Raw genomic sequence first — 18,715 nt, forward strand, 5'->3', positions numbered from 1 at the left:
GGATATTTCACATGCGATTCACTTTTAATATGTCTACTTTTACTGTGAAGTAGTTTTGTCCACAATTGCGCTTATTTAAACAACCCACTTCTTCATTGAACTATTGGGTATTATACTGATAAGTATAATATACGTTAAATACAAATGCATTTTGGTAAGAAAAATTATTGAAATATGCCAAATAGGTTTACACATCCCTGGATCCAGAGGTCTACAGGGACACTCTTGAATCACTGATGGCGCTTTTCCATTGCTTAGTACCCCATGGTTTAGGTCGGGTCAGTCCACCTCACTTTGGCTTGGTTAGCTTTTCCATCGAGTTTAGTAACACTTTGTAGAGGGAGGGATTATTGGTGTGTCGTTATATTTGCGCTGCCTACTGCTGTGACATCATACCAGTGAGAGCGTCATTGTACATTCCCATACATTTATTTATTTCTCAGTCTGTCACAAAATTTAAATTGACCACCAAAAATAGATGTTTGCACATAGCGTTTATCACTACCTTTGTCTCACATCACAGTTTCTGTACAAAGACCCGTGGCGTCAGTTGACACGCTCCGCCGAGCCTCATTTGAGTTCCATTTAAGTATATATGCGGACGTGCGCATCGCGAATGTGCCGCCACAAACTGCAAGTCTGGAAAAAAAATTGGTATGGTGTTCCTGATTCTCAACCCGTGGATGTTTTTCATTGCTAAAATGAAGTTTGGGCACTTATTGCAGAGCACAGATGACATCATGTATGCTCGAGACAGCGCAAGCTAGGAAGAAGTTAAAGTTAATGTTTTACATTATAGCGATGACGCTGGTAGTGACAATTCTCTCAGACCAATCAGTGATTTACAGTGTTTTCGCGTCACATTTTGGTATCAGCTTGGAACCCCAGCCCGAATGGGTACTTTAAAAGTTTTGGGTACTATGTACTGCACCCAATGGAAAGCCCCCAAAAGTAAGCTGACCCAACCCAAACTGTGGGGTACTATGCAATGGAAAAGCCCCATAAGTGATAAGGGGTGCCAAAACACAGTCCAGGGCCGGTGTCCTAAAGAGTTTAACTTCAACTTGCTTCAGAACACCTGCCTGGAAGTTTCAAGTATGCTTAGTAAGACCTTTATTAGCTGCTTCAGGTGTGTTTGATTAGGGTTGGAGTTTAACTGTGCAGGACATCAGCCCTCCAGGATCAAGTTTGGGCACCCCTGGTCTAAGGGTAATTCTGCACAGGACAAATGGTTCAAACCAAGAAAGACAAAGAAAAAGGTAAATTTTCCAGTTTCAAGTCAGAACATGATAAAATTATGGGACAACAGAGGTAAAAAAAATTAGTAGTAGAGTAAAATAAAAATGACTGTTGTTGAACTATACAGGTCAAGCCTTGGGAACAACGATTCCCAAAGTGCCTAAAGAACTGAATGCTCTCGAACCAGTTGCTATCATGTGGGACAGCATTCTGTTCAAGTCTTGTAAAGAAATTGAAGGATCTACAGACTCTTGCTGGCCGTGTCCTGCTCAGAAGAACAAGAAATTTGACATTAACATGAACGGTAAGGATGCCCACGAGGGATCAACAAGCTTGCTTTATAAGAAAGCCACAGACAGCCCAGACATGGCCCGTTTTTGACTAGACATGCACACAGGAATGCAGTGTTCACATAAGTGGTGCCCCGGTGTACAGAAAGAGCCTGAAAGTCCTGCCTTGACTGCATAATGTGAATAGAGCTGTATTGCTGCTCTGACAAGATCTCCCGCTGTCCCCCCCCCTCCACGTCTTTTTGGTCTTGCTGTCTGTCTCTGCTCTTTCATGCCCTCCACTGGCTTTTCATCATACCACACACACACACAACATGCCTCTGTCTTGTAGTATCTGAGGAAATCACCGTAGGTCACAGACACTTAATTCTTCCTCTTCTATACGAACTTTGACAGAAAAGCTGCGTTGAGTTCCGCTTCTTTCTTCCCTCACAGATTGGGTCGAGCTGAGCAAACACAGCCTCCATCTCAGGGCTTTAATAGCATTTCCACCTTTTATCTGTCATCTCGACCGAGAGCTTTAGTCTCCAACATGGCTGCCAGACACACTGTCACTCCAGCTCGGCTCGCTCTAGCCCTTCTGTCACTCTCTCATGGGGACGTCTTTGGTCTCGGGAGGAGCTGCCATTATCTTGATTTCCATCCTGTGTGAGTTGCCCGCCAATCCTCGCTTACACGCTAATGTAGCCGTGCAATGACTATAGTGTCCAGGCATGGGGCAGGGTGACCCAAATTGGACTGACATGCAGCTGGAGAGGTGAGTGGTCATGAGGGAGGTGGAATAGGGTTGAGTGGTGGAGAAAGAGATGGAAAGGGCAGGGGAGCGAGTAAGTCAGATAAAAATATCCGCCCTGTTGGTGAAGCAGCAGGCGGATTCTCAGGAATGGTTAGTGCCAGGCAATAGGGGCTTACGAGAGATTGAGTCTGGACTCTATAACAAGCATGAGGGGTTGAGGGGTCACCGTCTGCCTGATGTCTGGCAAACACACACAGCCAAACATGCTGACCTTAAAGAGTCTGATGTAGGGATACACAGAAAACACACACACACACACATACCGAAACCTCCTATTGTGCCAAGGCCTATGAATGCCAGTGTGGCTGTAATTGGATTGCACAGTTGTCTGTGTGTGCCAGGGAGATAGAAGATGTCAAGCTAACATACACACACTCATTGATGGGGTCATGAAGTGGATTTAGTTTGTGTGTCAGGATTTTGGAAAAGCCTGTTTTTAGACAAAAAAAAAATTTTAAACTATACCATGCTACAGTATGTTAAAATACTTATTTACAGTCATACAGAAATAGTGACATACTGATTTTATTATTTGTAATGGTTGTTGTTAAGTTAGTAAACTGTCACTTTAGGTTTTGTGACACAAACAACATTATTATGCTCTGCCATTATTGGACAAACTGATTAATCCAGGTGTGTCTGATTATTGTTGTTGTAACTACTAAGGTCAGGCACACCTGGATTAATCAGTTTGTTTGTGAATACTGAGGTCAGGCACACCTGGATTAATCAGTTTGTCCAATAAAGGCAGACAGGAAACAAGGAGCTGGCTGAAGTTCAGGAAGTAGTGCAGCTGGGCATAAAGCCTATTTTGCCCCTGAAATAGGGAACCAATCACAGGATGGGAAGGGGGGAACAAGACTATGACGACGTCTATGCGACACACTGAAGCAGTTTTGTTTATCCAACACGGCAGCTGACGCGAAGTTACTTTTCAATGCAGTCTTAGTGTTCGAAGTAGTTTTGAACCCACTTTTATTTAAAAAAAGAGCAACTTTTGGCGTTAAACAATTTCATATCCAAGAAGGATGTTTGGATATGGCAAGACATGATAGGCACAGAGTTTTATAGAACCAACCTGCTAGGCATCGTCGTAGACGAAGTACAATTAACTTATAAATGGTAAATGGTATTTATTAATATTATATTGTCATTATGCCTGTACTGCGTAGTGCCACTAAGTTGTGTTGCTTTTCAATACCGGTTTAGTTGCATAGCTTTCAGCTGTGTGCACACTAGGGGTGGCACGGTTCACAAAACCCTCGGTTCGGTTCGTATCACGGTTTTATGTTCTCGGTTTAGTACGGTTCTTGTTGTTCTTCTTTCTTTTAATTTTTTAACACTCCAGAAATGTATTATCTTATGTATTAATTATCCATAATTTAGGATACAGTATTAAAAAAGTTATATCATGTAATCGTGCACTGAATTTGACTTTAAGCACATTATTGGGACCATCTCTGAGGAAAGCCAGGTGAGATTTTGATACAGCCAGAGGGAAGACATTGATGATTTCAACATGCTTTACATTTATTTGAAAAAAAAGAGAATGTGTATTGCCATCTACGTGAACTTTATGTGCATTTTTAGCACACAAAGATAACTTGCATTTATCAAAATGCCAACTTCAGTGTAGCTCTAAGATTTATCACTGAGAGGCTGCTTAAATACTGCAGAGAGTATATGTGGATGAGAGAGAAACATAACTTTTAGACATGTAATATTTAAGTCCGTCTCTTTTGTTCACTTTTGACCACTTCTGTCCTGATTACTTTGAGGGGCAATTTATGAAATAAGATTGCGCAACTTTCACACGCTAGCAAAATGAAACTACGCGGAAATCAGCCGCTTTCTTTTTATCAATGAAAGGCTAAAAATAGTGATGAATACGAAAAGACGTAAAACATTGTGTTCAGTACCTCAGATTAGATAAATGGTCGGAGAGAAGGTGGTCTCCTCTGGCTGTTCGAACACATTCAACCCATAGACTGCAGTTCTATCTATTGTTTTATTTCCGCTGTCATCATAGGTAACATGAAATAAAAATGTTTCCACACACCAAACTAGGGGTGCACCGAAATTGCGCCGAAAATTTCGGCCGAAAATGGCATTATCTGTTTCGGGCCGAAATAAAAAATCCAGCCGAAAATGTCAACCGAAAATTAATGTCAACCGCGCCCCTCCCATCTGTGCGCTAGCGCTTGGGTTTCATTTACGGTGATCAGTCGTCACACAACCCTCCCCTTTGTGCTCAAGCAGGTTTCACTCACGGTCGAGCTGTTTGCACGCGTCTGCAAAGATTAAGCATGTCTTGATGTGTAAACTTTAGAGAGAGTCGCGCTAATGTGTCTCATACTGTAATCCAAAATACATTTTGCGAATAAAGCAACGAAACGCAACGTAACGTTTTTATCTGGAGCGACTGTTGCGCTGTTTGGAATTCACCCTCAGTCTCGGTGTGTGTGCGTGTTTAAGTGCCCTCAAAAGTGCACATACTAGAGAGACGCGTTAAAAAAACAAAAAAACAAGCAAACATAAAATCTCTCTGTTATTGACAGGGCACATATAAACAAAATTATCTACACAGTATTCTTTTTCTAATAAAAACATTTATGTCTTAAGTATAGATTACAGTCAGATTAACCTACTTAAGTCTGTGTCATTAATGTTAATCAAACAAATTTATTGTGTTATGATTCATTTAATTTGATTTCTGTAACTAAGGCTAACTTCAGACCTTATTAATGTACAACTTTGTTCTTTTTTATAAATGTTTGCAATTTCTTTATTGTTTATTAGATTTTTCCCACCCGCATTTTGCTGATCCGAAAAAAATTTGATCTGTGGCTCAAAAACTGTAATGTGATCCAAACTGTGTTTTTTGATCCATCACACACCCCTAGGAAAGTTAGTACACAGTGATAGCCATAAATGCAATTGTACTAATGATTGGCATAATAATTTCTTTCGGTGTTTTGGTTTTTCGGCCTTGGTTTCCTTTTTTCGGTTTTCGGTTTCGGCCAAGAATTTTCATTTCGGTGCATCCCTACACCAAACTTATACGACGCTGGTGCATCCTCAAACTCCGGGCAGACATCCTTTTCTCTCCCACTTGCCATTTCTAAACTTAACATAAACCGGCAGTACTTACACTCCAAACCAGTCACCTCTTCTTTCGCGCGAAAGGGAAACACGCTATCAGAGGTTACATACAGGACATGAGGCTACATTGCGCATGCCATGAACTGTTGAACCGTGCGACGCACATGCGCTCCGAACCGAGACAACCGAACCGAGACAACCGAACCGAACGGTTCGGATTTTTTTCGTGAACTGTGCCACCCCGATAAAAGTTGTTTACATTTGAAATTATGTCACTCTACATATGTCATCTGCTATAATTGAAACAATTGGCTATGAGCTACGTACAGACGCATTTGATAGACATTCGTAGTGCCCAATATAATCTTTTAATGTGTCTGTTGCATTTCGTTTTGGCATTCAAAAAAATTTCAGTAGTAATATAGGGCTGTGCAAAAAATCGCCTGTGATTTTCATGCGTGTTTCATCAGTAAAGCCGGTTCCTTGATTAGTAGTAAATCGCTATCACCTGCTTTCAGATGGAGCGGCATTTACTACACAGTATTTACTACACAGTGTGAAGCAGTGGGACAAAGTAACAAGTGTTACTTTCATCCCGACATGAACTCCTGACATTTAAACCCGATTTACTTTTGAACTGAAAAACTTCAGGATGTGTTACAGCACTAAATAACCTGTAGATTGATCAGTACTGTAACATGTGAAACAAGAAACACATCTTGTCATTAGAAAAAAATACCACTTCGGTAATTTACTTTTCATGCTTGAAAAAAGCTTTCAAGGCCTACCCGCGGGAAACAGCGATATTTGGCAGCTCCGCCAAGGGTTGCGTGCTGAACATGCTGTCATAGTTTTAAATCCTTGATTCCCGTGTTATTTTCGGCCCGGTTCTCCTCAATCTGCCAGGTTTAAAATGCAAGTCTTCGTTATATGCAGTATTTAACTAAGATTCCTGAATCTCTCTTGTCCTCCAGGGGATCCCTGGTCTGACAATTTTAAAGATAGCTGCTCTGTGTGAAACGAAAGATCAACTAGATGATGGGACATTTTTCAACGAGATTGTGTGCTGGATGATGCACAACATCTTTAGCATAGCATCTTTGATTTCATTTCAAACCACTCACATCACTTATGTCAGGATTTTTATTACAGCTCTTGCAATTTAATGCGTGCATTTTCACATGCATTAACGCTCTCCTTGATACGGCTCGTACCGTAGTCTCAGCATCATTTATGAACCAGCAGGCCTGTGTTTCTTAAGATCTCGTGAATTTGATAAGCTGATAAAAAGTCATTTGTGACAAAATTTGATCTGAAGGATAAACGAAAAGAAGAATATTGAGCGTGAGTGTAGGAAAAAGTAAAGGAGACAGAGAATGTAAATTAGACATTAGACAGTGATAAAGAACTCTGCCACTGAATAATGCCCAAGACGTTTTTCTGCAATGCGAAGTGACTGCCACAATGATGCCACAAAGGCTGCAGTCTGGGAAAGCTGTGCGTGTAGCTGGTGGGCCATCTCCACATTCTCACGAGCCACCGTGTGTTCCTGTTGTATCAAAAACGGAGCAACCAACTCCAGGGCCGTTGTTTCTCGTGCGTTATTCATGAGCTGTATGTTTTTGTAGTTGTGTTTATTGATGTAGGCACTTGAATCATCCTACCGTATAAGGCTGAAGTGTAATGTGAATCTGAGTTTGCTGATAACAGAAAATGGTAAGAATGTGCCAGTCTTGGAAACTTTTAGGTAAGAGCTTTAAGTTTGAGAAAGAGATGGAGAGACTATAAATTATAGACACTCCATTTCCGCCCAATGAGTTGCATTTGAGCCGAACCCTGTTTAAACAACCCTCAATCTCTCTTCTCTCTGCTATATCCTTTCTCTCCGTCTGCCCATCACATCGACTGCATTAGTTGGAAATCTGCACACATCACATTATTACATGATATTTATTAGACTTCTTTCATCTACTTCCACCGCTGAAATGACTGTACTCATCTGTACACACATCATTCAATTCTGCTGCCTGCTGAGCATGTCTCCTCTTCGTGAACGTGCCATTAATTCATTTGGGGCTGACTGCGTCTGGGGAGGGTTTACCTGCTACTCCTCTGGGGTCCCATGAGCCATGTTGGATTTTGTAGGAGCGAGGCCAAGCTTCACTAGCTTCAAATGACTCAAAGCTAATAGCTGCATAGCATTCTGGAACTTTTAGACGAGATCTGGAGTGAATGTGTGCATTTCTCGCTCCGTGTCCTGGAGCGACTGAATCAGCAGGAAGCGCAGTGCTGCCGAACCATCAGCCCTAGAGGGGGGTTTTCAGGTGAGACCTTGCGTCGGCATTGAATATTTAAACGCTGATTGTTTTTAAAAATGAAGTGACCTCAGCACACCCTTCAATCCCGAGAGGTGTCGCCATACCAAGGAGAAAGAGAGCGAGAGACGCAGAGAGAGCCGCGCTATTTATAGAGCCCGTCACAATGCTGGCTGGGAGATGCCAGCAAGTGACTGTAATTGCCGGAGACAGCAGCGTTGTCGTAGAAACACACGCCGCCATGTCACTGCTGTGAGCAACAAGCTGCTTCAGGTCAAGGCTACGCGGCTCTGGAGCTGCACGAGGAGAACGTCTAAAGGCCGGAAAACATCAAAGGAAAGCTGGAGAGGCACAGGGCGTTAATTAATGGAAAGTAAATGTGGCAAATGCTGTATAGCAAGGACATACGCTACATAAAAGAGAGTGAGAGTCTGCCCATGTCTCTTGAGGCTTTCTCTTTATCACACAACTACAAGCTTAGGAACAAGCCTGGACATTTAGATCGGAGTGAGAAAAAGACAGGAAGTAATGGAGAGAGCAGATCAGAGAGAGCAAGGAAAGGGAATTAAACAAGCGGCGGATGGTCAGATGAGGGATGAGGATGCCACAAAGGTGGCTGAGCAGCAGACAGGATGAGGCAGTGATGAAGTGATGGAGGAAGGAGGGAGGAGAAGGCGAATAATGGATGAGGACAATATAAGTGCATTAGTGCAGGTGTGTGGAGAGCGAGAGAGAACCGCAGCAGAGGGTCGAACAGTGTTAGGTGTAGGTGACAGCCTCCTTCAGCTCATACCTCATTATTATCAAACTCTTCCTCCAAATCTCTTTTTCTCCTCTTAACAACCTCCTCTGATTTAAATCGCTGTGCCCGCTCCCTGCGAGCTTGCATTATTTTTGCAGCAAGACAGAGCGTGCAACCATTCTTTTTTAATTACAAAAGTCATTTAGGTAAGAGTGCTTAATCTTTCACAGTTCGAGCACTTGCCATTCGGTCTCGGCTTTCACAAACATGCTGGGCGTCTCTCTATCTTCCAACAACAGTTCACTTATTATCTCCTCTCTCTTATTTTGCCATCACTCTCTCTCTCTCTCCTTGTGGGTAACTGTCGTTTATCCAGGATCTCATCCGAGGGGAATATAAACTACCTGTCAGTGAGCGTCTTTCTGCCAAATTCATATCTGAAAGGAAAACAAAAGCGGGCCGAGGTCAGAGAGATCTTTTTTAAATTATTCATAAGCGACTCTCCCTCGGCCGTCGTCTTCAGCTCCTGTCGCCCGCATTGTACCGCCCGCGCCGCCAACAAGGGCATCTGTCATGGCTTTAAAATAAAAGGTAGACAATGAAGAGGGACGAGCACTGGAATTTTGAAATAATGTTATTGATTTACGGTGACATTCTTTATGTTTTGCCTTCATTTGTACAGGCTGGAAAGGATTCCTTGTTTATTTTTTCCTTTTGGAGTTATAAATGGGCATTAATGTTTAATTTTTCCAGTTCCCTGTTGGCTCATGTTTGAGCTGTGCTTTTATTTAGTTTGCATAATTGATTTTCAACATCTTGGGTGGTTTTAGAATGGAGTGGAGGAGGACTGATGCTGACTTGGCTTCTGCATTTGTTTGTTTGATTGTTGTTTTATTTCTTATGATAAAGGCACCGCATTTAAAAAAAAAAAAAAAAAAAATATATATATATATATATATATATATATATATATATATATATATTTAAAGGGGACAGAGAATGAAAAACCATTTTTACCTTGTCTTTGTTGAATAATGGTAGTCTACCCACATTCACAAACATACAAAAAGTGCTAAACATGCTAAACATCTCAGTCTCATAGAAATTCCTCTTTTAGAAATGTCAGCCAGAAAACAGCCCAATCTGAAAAACTGATGCTTATGACATCACAGGCATCTAACTGCTCCTCCACTTTAAAATAATTGGCTACATTTTTTGAGTGGCAGCAAAGTCAGCCAATCAGTAATGAGATTGCAAGTTAAGCCAGTAGGGGGAGCCAAATAGGTGCAAAACCACTTGTTTAAAATCCCCCACCCTAATAGAGCTATCTGAGAGAGGTTTTTAGGAAGCTTCTAAGGCATTACAGACCCAAACTAAAAATATTTTGTCTACATGTCACATCACAGAACAAGGATAAATACTCCGTTCAACCATTCTATGTCACCTTTAACCCCTGTTTCATCATTCTATACAGAAACAGCTAGGCTCTCTCGGTCTGGAAGGTGTGTGGAACGAGACATCGGCTGATTTCTCCGCAGTGTCAAGCCTGGGAAAGGGGAAGCTCCATTTGGCAGCTGTGCTGCAGTGGACGTCACTTGAACTGGATCAGGAGTCCGGCAGCAAGGATGGCGTGTATGAGGACGAGCATGTGGAAAAGCCAAAACTCTTCTATGCGGATCATTCCTTCATCATATTAGTAAGGGACAACAGTACTGGGGCATTGCTCATGATCGGTGCTTTGGACCAGACTGAGGGTGCTGCAATTCACGACGAGCTGTAGAGCCAAAATGACTGAACAATAAATCAGTTGTTCACTGCAAATGTCTTTTAATAACCTATTTGTATTCCATTACTGTATATGAAGAGTTTGGTTCCAAAACGCGATAAACGCTATTTTTTTATTAGTTACTGCCAAAATCAGTATTATATCAGGTCAGTATTTAAAAGTAAATTCTTAATTTTTATGCAAAATCCAATATCCGCCGTGTTATTCTGTCATCTTTTCTCCCTTTTTTCCCAAAACGCAATATACGCCACTCCTCCTTTTCTACAGAACGCAATAAATCCGCTCCACAAATCACAGCGTTCCACGAAATTTAAACAAACAATGGCGGCGCGTTGAGTACACGGAATCCTAGGTTTCCTCATCTACTTTGTACTTCGTGATCAACAAACAAACAAAGGCAAAATAATACTTTAATGGCATTAATAAACCTGTGGTTGTTTTCTGTGACGGGAAAGAAACGCAAGCCATCAACTAATAATTTCTGCGAGAGGGCACTCGGGAGACGGATGCTTGTTCTCCCGACAGCATCTGTGAAGTTTATGTGATTCTAACACATTGACCCCAGGGGATCTTATGAAAAACTTTACATTATTTTACTCAAAGTCAACGAAAATCGAGCAGGACCAAAACATTTTACAGCGGATCACTTTAAAAAATGTTAAGCAACGGAGTCAAGTATAACCGCAGCAATGACAGTGTTCTTAATATGACAAAGTAAGTGTTTTGATTAATGCCATTAATGTTTATTTTTTTATCAGTATACCACTGTTCAACTAAATTAATATAACATGGCAAAGATGAATGCACATTTATACATTGATTGAATAGATTTATAGCATTTTGTAAAAAAAAAACTTGTCATGGATTTATTGCATTTTGTGGAAAAAATAATTCGTTTTCATAATAAATCTTTGAAAATCAAATTATGGATTTGAATTTTTTATGTTTTTATAACCTAAAGTTGCTATGTGAAAGTTTGTAACAGAAAATAGTGGTTTTCATCTTGTCACTTTCTTGGTATAGAAAACACGTTTTTACAAAAATTAGTCATAATGCATTTATTGCGTTTTGGAACCAAACTCTTCATATGTTGACATGGAGCATTTTCTTTTAACAGATATGAAATAGGATGGGTAAGAGTAAAGGAATATTCCACTTTCATAAAAATTATGATGTTTGCTCGCCCCCATGTCATTCAAGATGTTATTGTCTGTCTTTGTTCAGTCAAGAAGAAATTACGTTTTTGAGGAAAACATTCCAGGATTTTCTCTAAGTAATAAAAAAAGGTACTTTTTAACCACAACTTCTCATCTTGCACTACCCTAGTTAGACAGATTTTCTCTTCTTGTTTTCTTATTTAGTTACCAGTATGTCATGTGATGTAGCAACATGGCGGATATAGTACGTACGAATCTCATTCATACTACCAGGATTCATACTATACAGTACATACTGTTTTAACGGCAAGTAAGTAGGTACTTCATCTCATTCAGTACCTACTGTACAGTATGCGTTTCGGACGCAGACTGAGCATCAAGAGGGAGATTCTCTCACGAAAGAAGTTAGTAAGAGATGTTCAGCATTATATGTTTGAACAAGTTTAAAAAGTCAATCATCTGTTTTATGCATCCTAAATACATGTTTATCAGCAGATGGGGAACATTGTGGAATAAAAATAAAGACTTTTAGGTCTCATGCTACCTGTGTTTTAAACAGGCACAATGATTTTCAGCATGTTACAATAAAATACACTTCCACAAACACTCAGAAGTTTACTTTTTGACCAACCACACGAGCACATTTAAATGATCTGTAATAAAACAACACGTTTAATGCTTAAACTTTAGAGAAACAGATCAATTGACATGTTTAAGTTTATTGTGTACACAGAGCCGGCGCCAGACCATAACTAACAGGGGGGCACGTGGCTTCCAACGGGGGGCACGTAATAGCAACAATAACTTGCAAAAACAAGTTATTAAAACAACAAATACAGTGCAAGCACACACTTATACAACTGGTACAGACTGTCAGCTCATTTCCCGTATAAAGTGCAAAAGATCACAAACTATGCACAAAACTATTTTGAACTCGACCGCGGCGTTAGCGCAAGCTGTTGCGCTCGCACTTTGCTCGGCGCAACAACAAACCGCCCTCGCGTGGCGCAAACCATTGAAATGAATGGGTTTCATAGCGCAGCGCACGCCGCGTCCTAAAAGCCGCTTTACCATAATCACGTCGTAATGCTGTTAAAGGAATAGTCTACTCATTTTCAATATTAAAATATGTTATTACCTTAACTAAGAACTGTTGAATCATCCCTCTATCATCTGTGTGTGTGCCACACGTCACATTTAAGCTTACGTTAATTTAAAAACGCTAACTTACCTTTAAAATAGCTGAAGGCGGTGAGTACGAACAATAAACTTCCTTAAACACAGTGTCCTCTAGATTTGAAAATTCCACCTCGACCTCTATTCTCAGAGTTTGAGCCAGTCGGTGTTTGCATGAAGTCAGATAAAGCAGGCGGTGCTGGTTCTTTCTAAATGTTCTAATATCTATATTTTACACGATCCATAAAATGCCGCAAAAAACACGTTGCTAGTATCAAGTCATAAATATGCAAAAGACGTAAAGACGCATGAGACGCCGCAATACAACCAATCAGAGAAACTGGTCTATTTTAATTAAAGAAAACATATATCCACTATATTTTCCTCATTTGATTGCATTACAAGTCATGAAACATTCAATGTTTAATTTATTTTAATTATTCTTGATATATACTAAATTAATAAAAAACTTTGTAGGGGGGGCACAACAACCTGTTTGGGGGGCACGGCCCGCGAATGCCCCCCCTTGACGGCGACACTGTGTGTACACATATTGAACAAATTCGCGTTTCTGTCAGTCTCTCACTCTCTGTCTTGTGACTCCTCATATTAATTTGAAACTTCAGAGAAACATAAAACAACATATTTATGCTTATTGTCATGGTTGGATAGCGCAGATGAAGGGGCGGTATCATTATAATAAGATCTCCTTACTACGTCATGGGGGAGCGAAATCCGAATTACCTATATATTTACATGCTTGCAGAGAGAGCCTTACCAAAATAAAGTTACAGGATTGCTATTTTTCATGTTTTCTGGGGTGGTAGAAGCACTGGGGACCCGATTATAGCACTTAAACATGGAAAAAGTCAGATTTTCATGGAATGTCCCCTTTAAAACAGTTTGTTCCAAGCGCCCAGTTAGGACACAGTGTCAGGACACATTTTTCCTTATTTTGCAGATTTCCCCTCCCAATCAGTGTACAAATTGCATGTGGGCCTACAGATGCCCATCTGGTTATGCATGATGGGCCAGTGTAAAATTCTAGTGAAAAGACTAGTACACGTGTTTCTATGTCTGCAATCCATTCATAGCAGAGACACTGACTGACAGCAACACTCAGAGTGATAGACGTGCACTGCGATGGGATCGTCAGGCTCTGGAGCCAGCATGTTGGGTGTCAGCTACACTCATACCGACACACTGACACAACTCATTCTCTCCTGTTACTGTACTGGAAAACAACCACTGTGACAAGTGCCAAGTAGACAAATGCTGATGTTGAGATACTGGTACAGACACACCACACACACACACTTTTAAACTGTAATGTAAAATGACTTTTACCATCACAAGCATTGTCAACATGTAAACATGCTCATATATCCAACACTGACATTTTTATATGCACTGATGTTTTTGATGTCCTTTAGGCATCATCCAGCCTTGGCTATGAGTGACACAGGAAGGTCCCCTCTCCCGCTTTCTCTCTCTAGCTGACTCATCCGCTCAGACAAACTTACCGAAGCAGATCAGGGACTCCAGACAAGCAGAGGCTAAGCTGGCAGCGCCGCTCCCGCCCCGGGATCACTCTCTCGGGGAGCAAGATCACTCACACGGGCTGTTATTGATGGGGCATGCTTAATGCTAATGCTGCTAATGACTCGAGACTGCTGTCAACAACGCAGACAGATGATAAACCTTTTAATCTTTTAATGCTTGTCCCAATCAATGGAGGCCATGGCCACATTGCTCCGCCATGCCAGTTAAATATTGTAAAATTTTTCCATAAATCAAGAAAATTACATGTTGATTGTGAACCACAGGACTTTGTGTTGACTACTTATTGCTGATGGAAAAGCTGTGCATGACTGGTTAACATGACAGCACGTTCTGTTTTGTAAAGTATTGTTTAATAGAAAAACTTTGAATTGTGTCATGAATTTAATGTTGTACTGAGTGCACCCAAAAATGAATAAATAAATGAAACAAAAAAGAAAGTTATATCTTAAGCCAATAAAGCTGTTTACAAGCCTGGTTTACAAGGCTATAAGGCTTTTAATGTTTCAACGAGCGTATTAATCAGCTTTCGTTTTACGGAGCACTTTATTCATTTAAATTCGCCAGAGTGGAAACCTCTCAGAAAAACAGATAAAATGAAAGAGAATAACTGTTATAGAAATGGGCGAACTACTGTATCCTTATCTAACCTCCGTCCAATAATTACATGAGCGACTGGGCCGGAGATGTTATAAGTAACTGTGATATCGAAAGCGTGAGGTCTTTTAAGCACTGACGCTAATTAAGGGCCAACGCGTTGGCCCGACTGATCCCTCATCCTCTCAGCCGAGCTTCTTTCCGCCAATACAGCACAGAGAAACACAAACTGTTAGTTTCTTCCCAGCACAAATGAATTATTGAAAAATAAAATGAACTAGTGGAAAAAAGAGGATCCCTGCTCCGCCATTAATCTTGCAAAAAGAGTGTCCCTGCACGTCCATGTTTTATTAAAAGCTTTGAGGGTTTCATTTGATTACTTCAAAATGCTTCGGTTCTCCGCACTGGATACACATATTTTAAGAGAACCGTATTATTTTTGCAAACTGACTGTGTTAAAGGGGGCCAGAAATGGATTCTTTTAGATGGAAAGTGTAAATGCATTTGTCCACATGAACAACATCAGATGTTTGGCCCAGAGACGAGCCTGTTCTTGATGAATGCGCAATGTCAGACGTGAACAGTACTGCCTACCGCTACTGTTTCACAGAGTCTCACAGTCACAGTGCCCTTTAAATGATGAACACAATATGTGCGTCTGTGCTTGATGATGTTTAAAAAAAAATGAGTTACGTAATTATCCTTCTCAAAAACCACCAGAAGAATGTCATTATTCATTTGCAACTTCTGAAAGTTTTAGAAGGACCCAGATGTTGGCTCTCATAACCCTTTCGACTTTTATAAGTGTGCGTGAAACCCAACCCTCAGTGTGTGAGCTTGTTTCTGCACACGTGCGCGAGCGTGATCGTCTGTTTTAATGCATTCTCTTCATATATCATGTGCGTTTGTGTGAACATACAACGCGCCATGCTGAAAAACTGCATGGGGCCTGAGGCTGTGCAATATAAGAGCGCATTATTTCAGCTCAGGCTTCCATTAGCTTCGCTGCTGATTCTCACATTCTTTTCAACTCAAATCCATTATATTTTGTTCTCTCTCTCTGCTAAGACCTACTCAGCTATATATATATTTATTTATATATAAATGTATATTTCTGTTATCGGTTGTGTGTAATGGAAAATGAGAACTGTCGCCGTTTCTTTTTTCCTCCCATTTAATATTCTTTCCCTATTTTTTCACCTCTTAAGTGGATTAAAGGTGCATTAGCTTATAATTTAATATACAGCAGAAGACAATCTTTTAAGCTATGCAAAGTTGTTTGGTAAGGTATGATGAGGTGTGTTTTAGGTCCCAAATGGAAAATTTTGTCGGACTTACCTCTTAGTTTCTCAGAGGGGCTCTGCCATGCCGAATATCTCGGTGGAGTGTGGATGAGAGATAGAGAGAGATGTGAGGAGTGTGTCTCTGTGTGCCTATAATCAAAAAGTGAGAAGGGATAGTGAAGGTTGACTGCGTGAGTGATATTATCAGACACTAAAAGACACATCAGGTATCCTCTTTATCCCACGGATTTAGATGGTTTGGTGTTTAATCTCTCGTTTTTATATAAAGATTATAGACCAGGCCCATTACCTTTGACTTTCACCACGACCTATTACTAAAATCTGTGTTCTTCACCTTTTTGATGCCGAATGAATAGAGGTTGTCCATTTACACTGAACCATTTCAAAAACTGAAGTGCATGATAAAATTGATAACTGATGCTTTATTATAAATATGTGGCGTTAAACGTTTAGTTACACATATAGGGCTATGTCTGTGCCAATGCATTCATACATCAATGAAGCCTGAGGATGTTTTAGTTCCTAATGCAGTTCAAAGCAAAGTGCTACATTTTATCAAAGAGACCTTCAGATCAAAACCTTTTCTTTTATGTTCTGCTAACTAACAGTAGTAACGATCAGTCTCTTTTTACATTCCAGTGAATTATTGCATCCTTGAGCTAGTTTAAATGCAGGAAGGCAATACCTGTTAGCTGTGCGGCACTATGCCAGTGCAAAAGGGTTATAATTTCTCTGGAAGCCAGGCCAAGGTCATTTATTAATAAATAAACATGCTGTCATTTCAGTGGGTATTTCTATTTTACACAGATCTGCTGAAAGCCAAACTCACTGTCAAACGGCAGGTATTATAATTATTATTATATAATGATATATTATTAAATAATTTATCATTTGGATGTGTAGTATTTAAAATACATAATTGTGAATATATATTTACTTTTAGTAGACGTCAAAGTTATTAAACTGACACATACGTAATATCCGGGTGGAGCAGCTTGTTCGACTTTATGCGGCGGCGTATGCGTAAGAAACGACAGCCGGATGACGTCAAAGTACCGCGAGAACAATTAGAGAAATCATACGAAGTCTAATTTCGTCTCGCTCTCGCGGTACTTGCTGTCGGTTCTTGCGGCGCCTCATGAAGTCGAACACACCTGTAGCCACTCTAGAGGTTGTGGCTAGACCGGAAACAGTAAACGCCGAAATCACAGAGAATGTTTGCTGTTTTTATCCAAATCTTGCTCTCAAAACTAATTTTAAACCGAACAGTTCGCGGGATTTAAGCTGTAGCTGTAATCCTATTTAGCCAGAACCAGTATTTTCACCAAAAACCTAACCTTTAACCTAACATCTCGCGAGATTTAGGCTGTGGCTGTATCCCTTCTAGCCAAACCCTCTCCAGGCTCCGTTCCCATGGTGATGCGTCCACACGCTTCGCGCCGGTAAGTTGCAGCGTCAGCTGTTATCGGTTTCAAAACTTTGCGTTTAATAAACCTTAGTCATTTACAGTGCAATATTTAGCTTAACTATCGTTTAAAAAAGAAGAGGACGCTGCCTGAGACAGTATTTTTGAGGTAAGTGAGAGATTGTGCGTGTATACTTGCATACTAACTAGCTGTACATCGAAATTACTTTTTAGTGTCCTTTACCTGAAAAGGTTTGACGTTTTAAAGATAAACAACATTTATTAATTCGTTAATTTTTATGTCTTCGTGTTAACTATTCCCCCAGAGATTATTGTTAAAAATATCTAATTTTGGTTACTGCAACGTTTACGATTAAAAAGTTTACACGTTCAGAAGTCTTTTAATCATTTCGTTGCCAAACAACCACCATGTTGGTATTGTCACTTCATCTCAGGCAGAGGCAGACATTAACTGATCAACATCAACTCCAATCTCATCTAATCTGATGGGAATCTTCGGCTCTAAATGTTTTCCCATTATTCACGGACTCCCTCTCTTGGTTTTCTCTTTTCATCCTGTGGTTTCGTCTCCAAAACTGTCTCCTTTATTACATACAGCATTCAACAAAACTGACACGTTGGGAACTGAATCAAAGCTTCAATAAAAGGAGGATCTGCTGATGTTGACAAGTAAATGTGGAAATGGAAAAAGAGACATGAGCTTGGAGAAGATAAATAGTTTATGAACTAGATATTTTTACTCTCGCTTCCTGACTGAACCAGCAAGGCAGTCTGTCTGAGATGAATTTATCCATATTTTCTGCCTAAAAAGAACTTATTAAAGAAGTATGTGCTTTCTTTTTATCTACCGCTTTGGTGCTTTGATTTAAATCATCACACTGAAGACACAACTGATTAAGCCATTGTCAAGATTTGGCAAAATTGTGTAATTAAACCTGCCTTACACTCAGATCTATACGCAAACATTAAACAAAACGGCTGCCTGGTTGTTTTAGATGCTTGCTATGTACTTCATCAACTATTAGTAACAGTTGCTTTCTTAGAGGGATATTCCAGCCAAAAATATCAAAACTAACCCATGATGATTTACTCACCCTAAAGCAATCTAAGATACATATCTTTAAGACAAGCACAATTCAAGTTATTTTAGTGATTGTCCTTGCTCTTCCAAGGTTTAAAATGGTAGAAAACAGGGACCAGGGAACAACATCTGATTTTAACCCCC

The 18,715-nt window shown here is 40.3% G+C and overlaps 2 protein-coding genes across 4 annotated transcripts in view; both read left to right on the plus strand.

Annotated features, from left to right (window-relative positions):
• The window catches only part of serpinh2 (serine (or cysteine) peptidase inhibitor, clade H, member 2), a 49,788-nt gene extending 35,174 nt beyond the window's left edge, over window positions 1-14,614 (plus strand). The window contains exons 5-7 of one of the 3 annotated variants that reach the window (XR_008642825.2): window positions 9,959-10,180; window positions 13,698-13,895; window positions 14,037-14,614. Coding sequence is in view for 2 of the 3 variants with exons in the window: in XM_055198178.2 (XP_055054153.2) it covers window positions 9,959-10,264 (306 nt within the window). In the remaining variant the exon portion in view is untranslated. Of the gene's footprint in view, window positions 1-9,958; window positions 10,383-13,697; window positions 13,896-14,036 lie in introns of those variants that run through there. The other 2 variants (XM_055198188.2, XM_055198178.2) reach the window with 2 other exon arrangements.
• Window positions 14,615-17,282: 2,668 nt separating this feature from the next.
• Window positions 17,283-18,715, plus strand: part of dnah2 (dynein, axonemal, heavy chain 2) — a 282,596-nt gene continuing 281,163 nt past the window's right edge. The window contains exon 1 of the mRNA XM_055198209.2: window positions 17,283-17,638. The gene's annotated coding sequence lies outside the window, so the exon portion shown is untranslated. The remainder of the gene's footprint in view (window positions 17,639-18,715) is intronic.

Source organism: Misgurnus anguillicaudatus, chromosome 21 (genome assembly GCF_027580225.2).
Source record: "Misgurnus anguillicaudatus chromosome 21, ASM2758022v2, whole genome shotgun sequence".
Taxonomy (NCBI): Eukaryota; Metazoa; Chordata; class Actinopteri; order Cypriniformes; family Cobitidae; genus Misgurnus; species Misgurnus anguillicaudatus.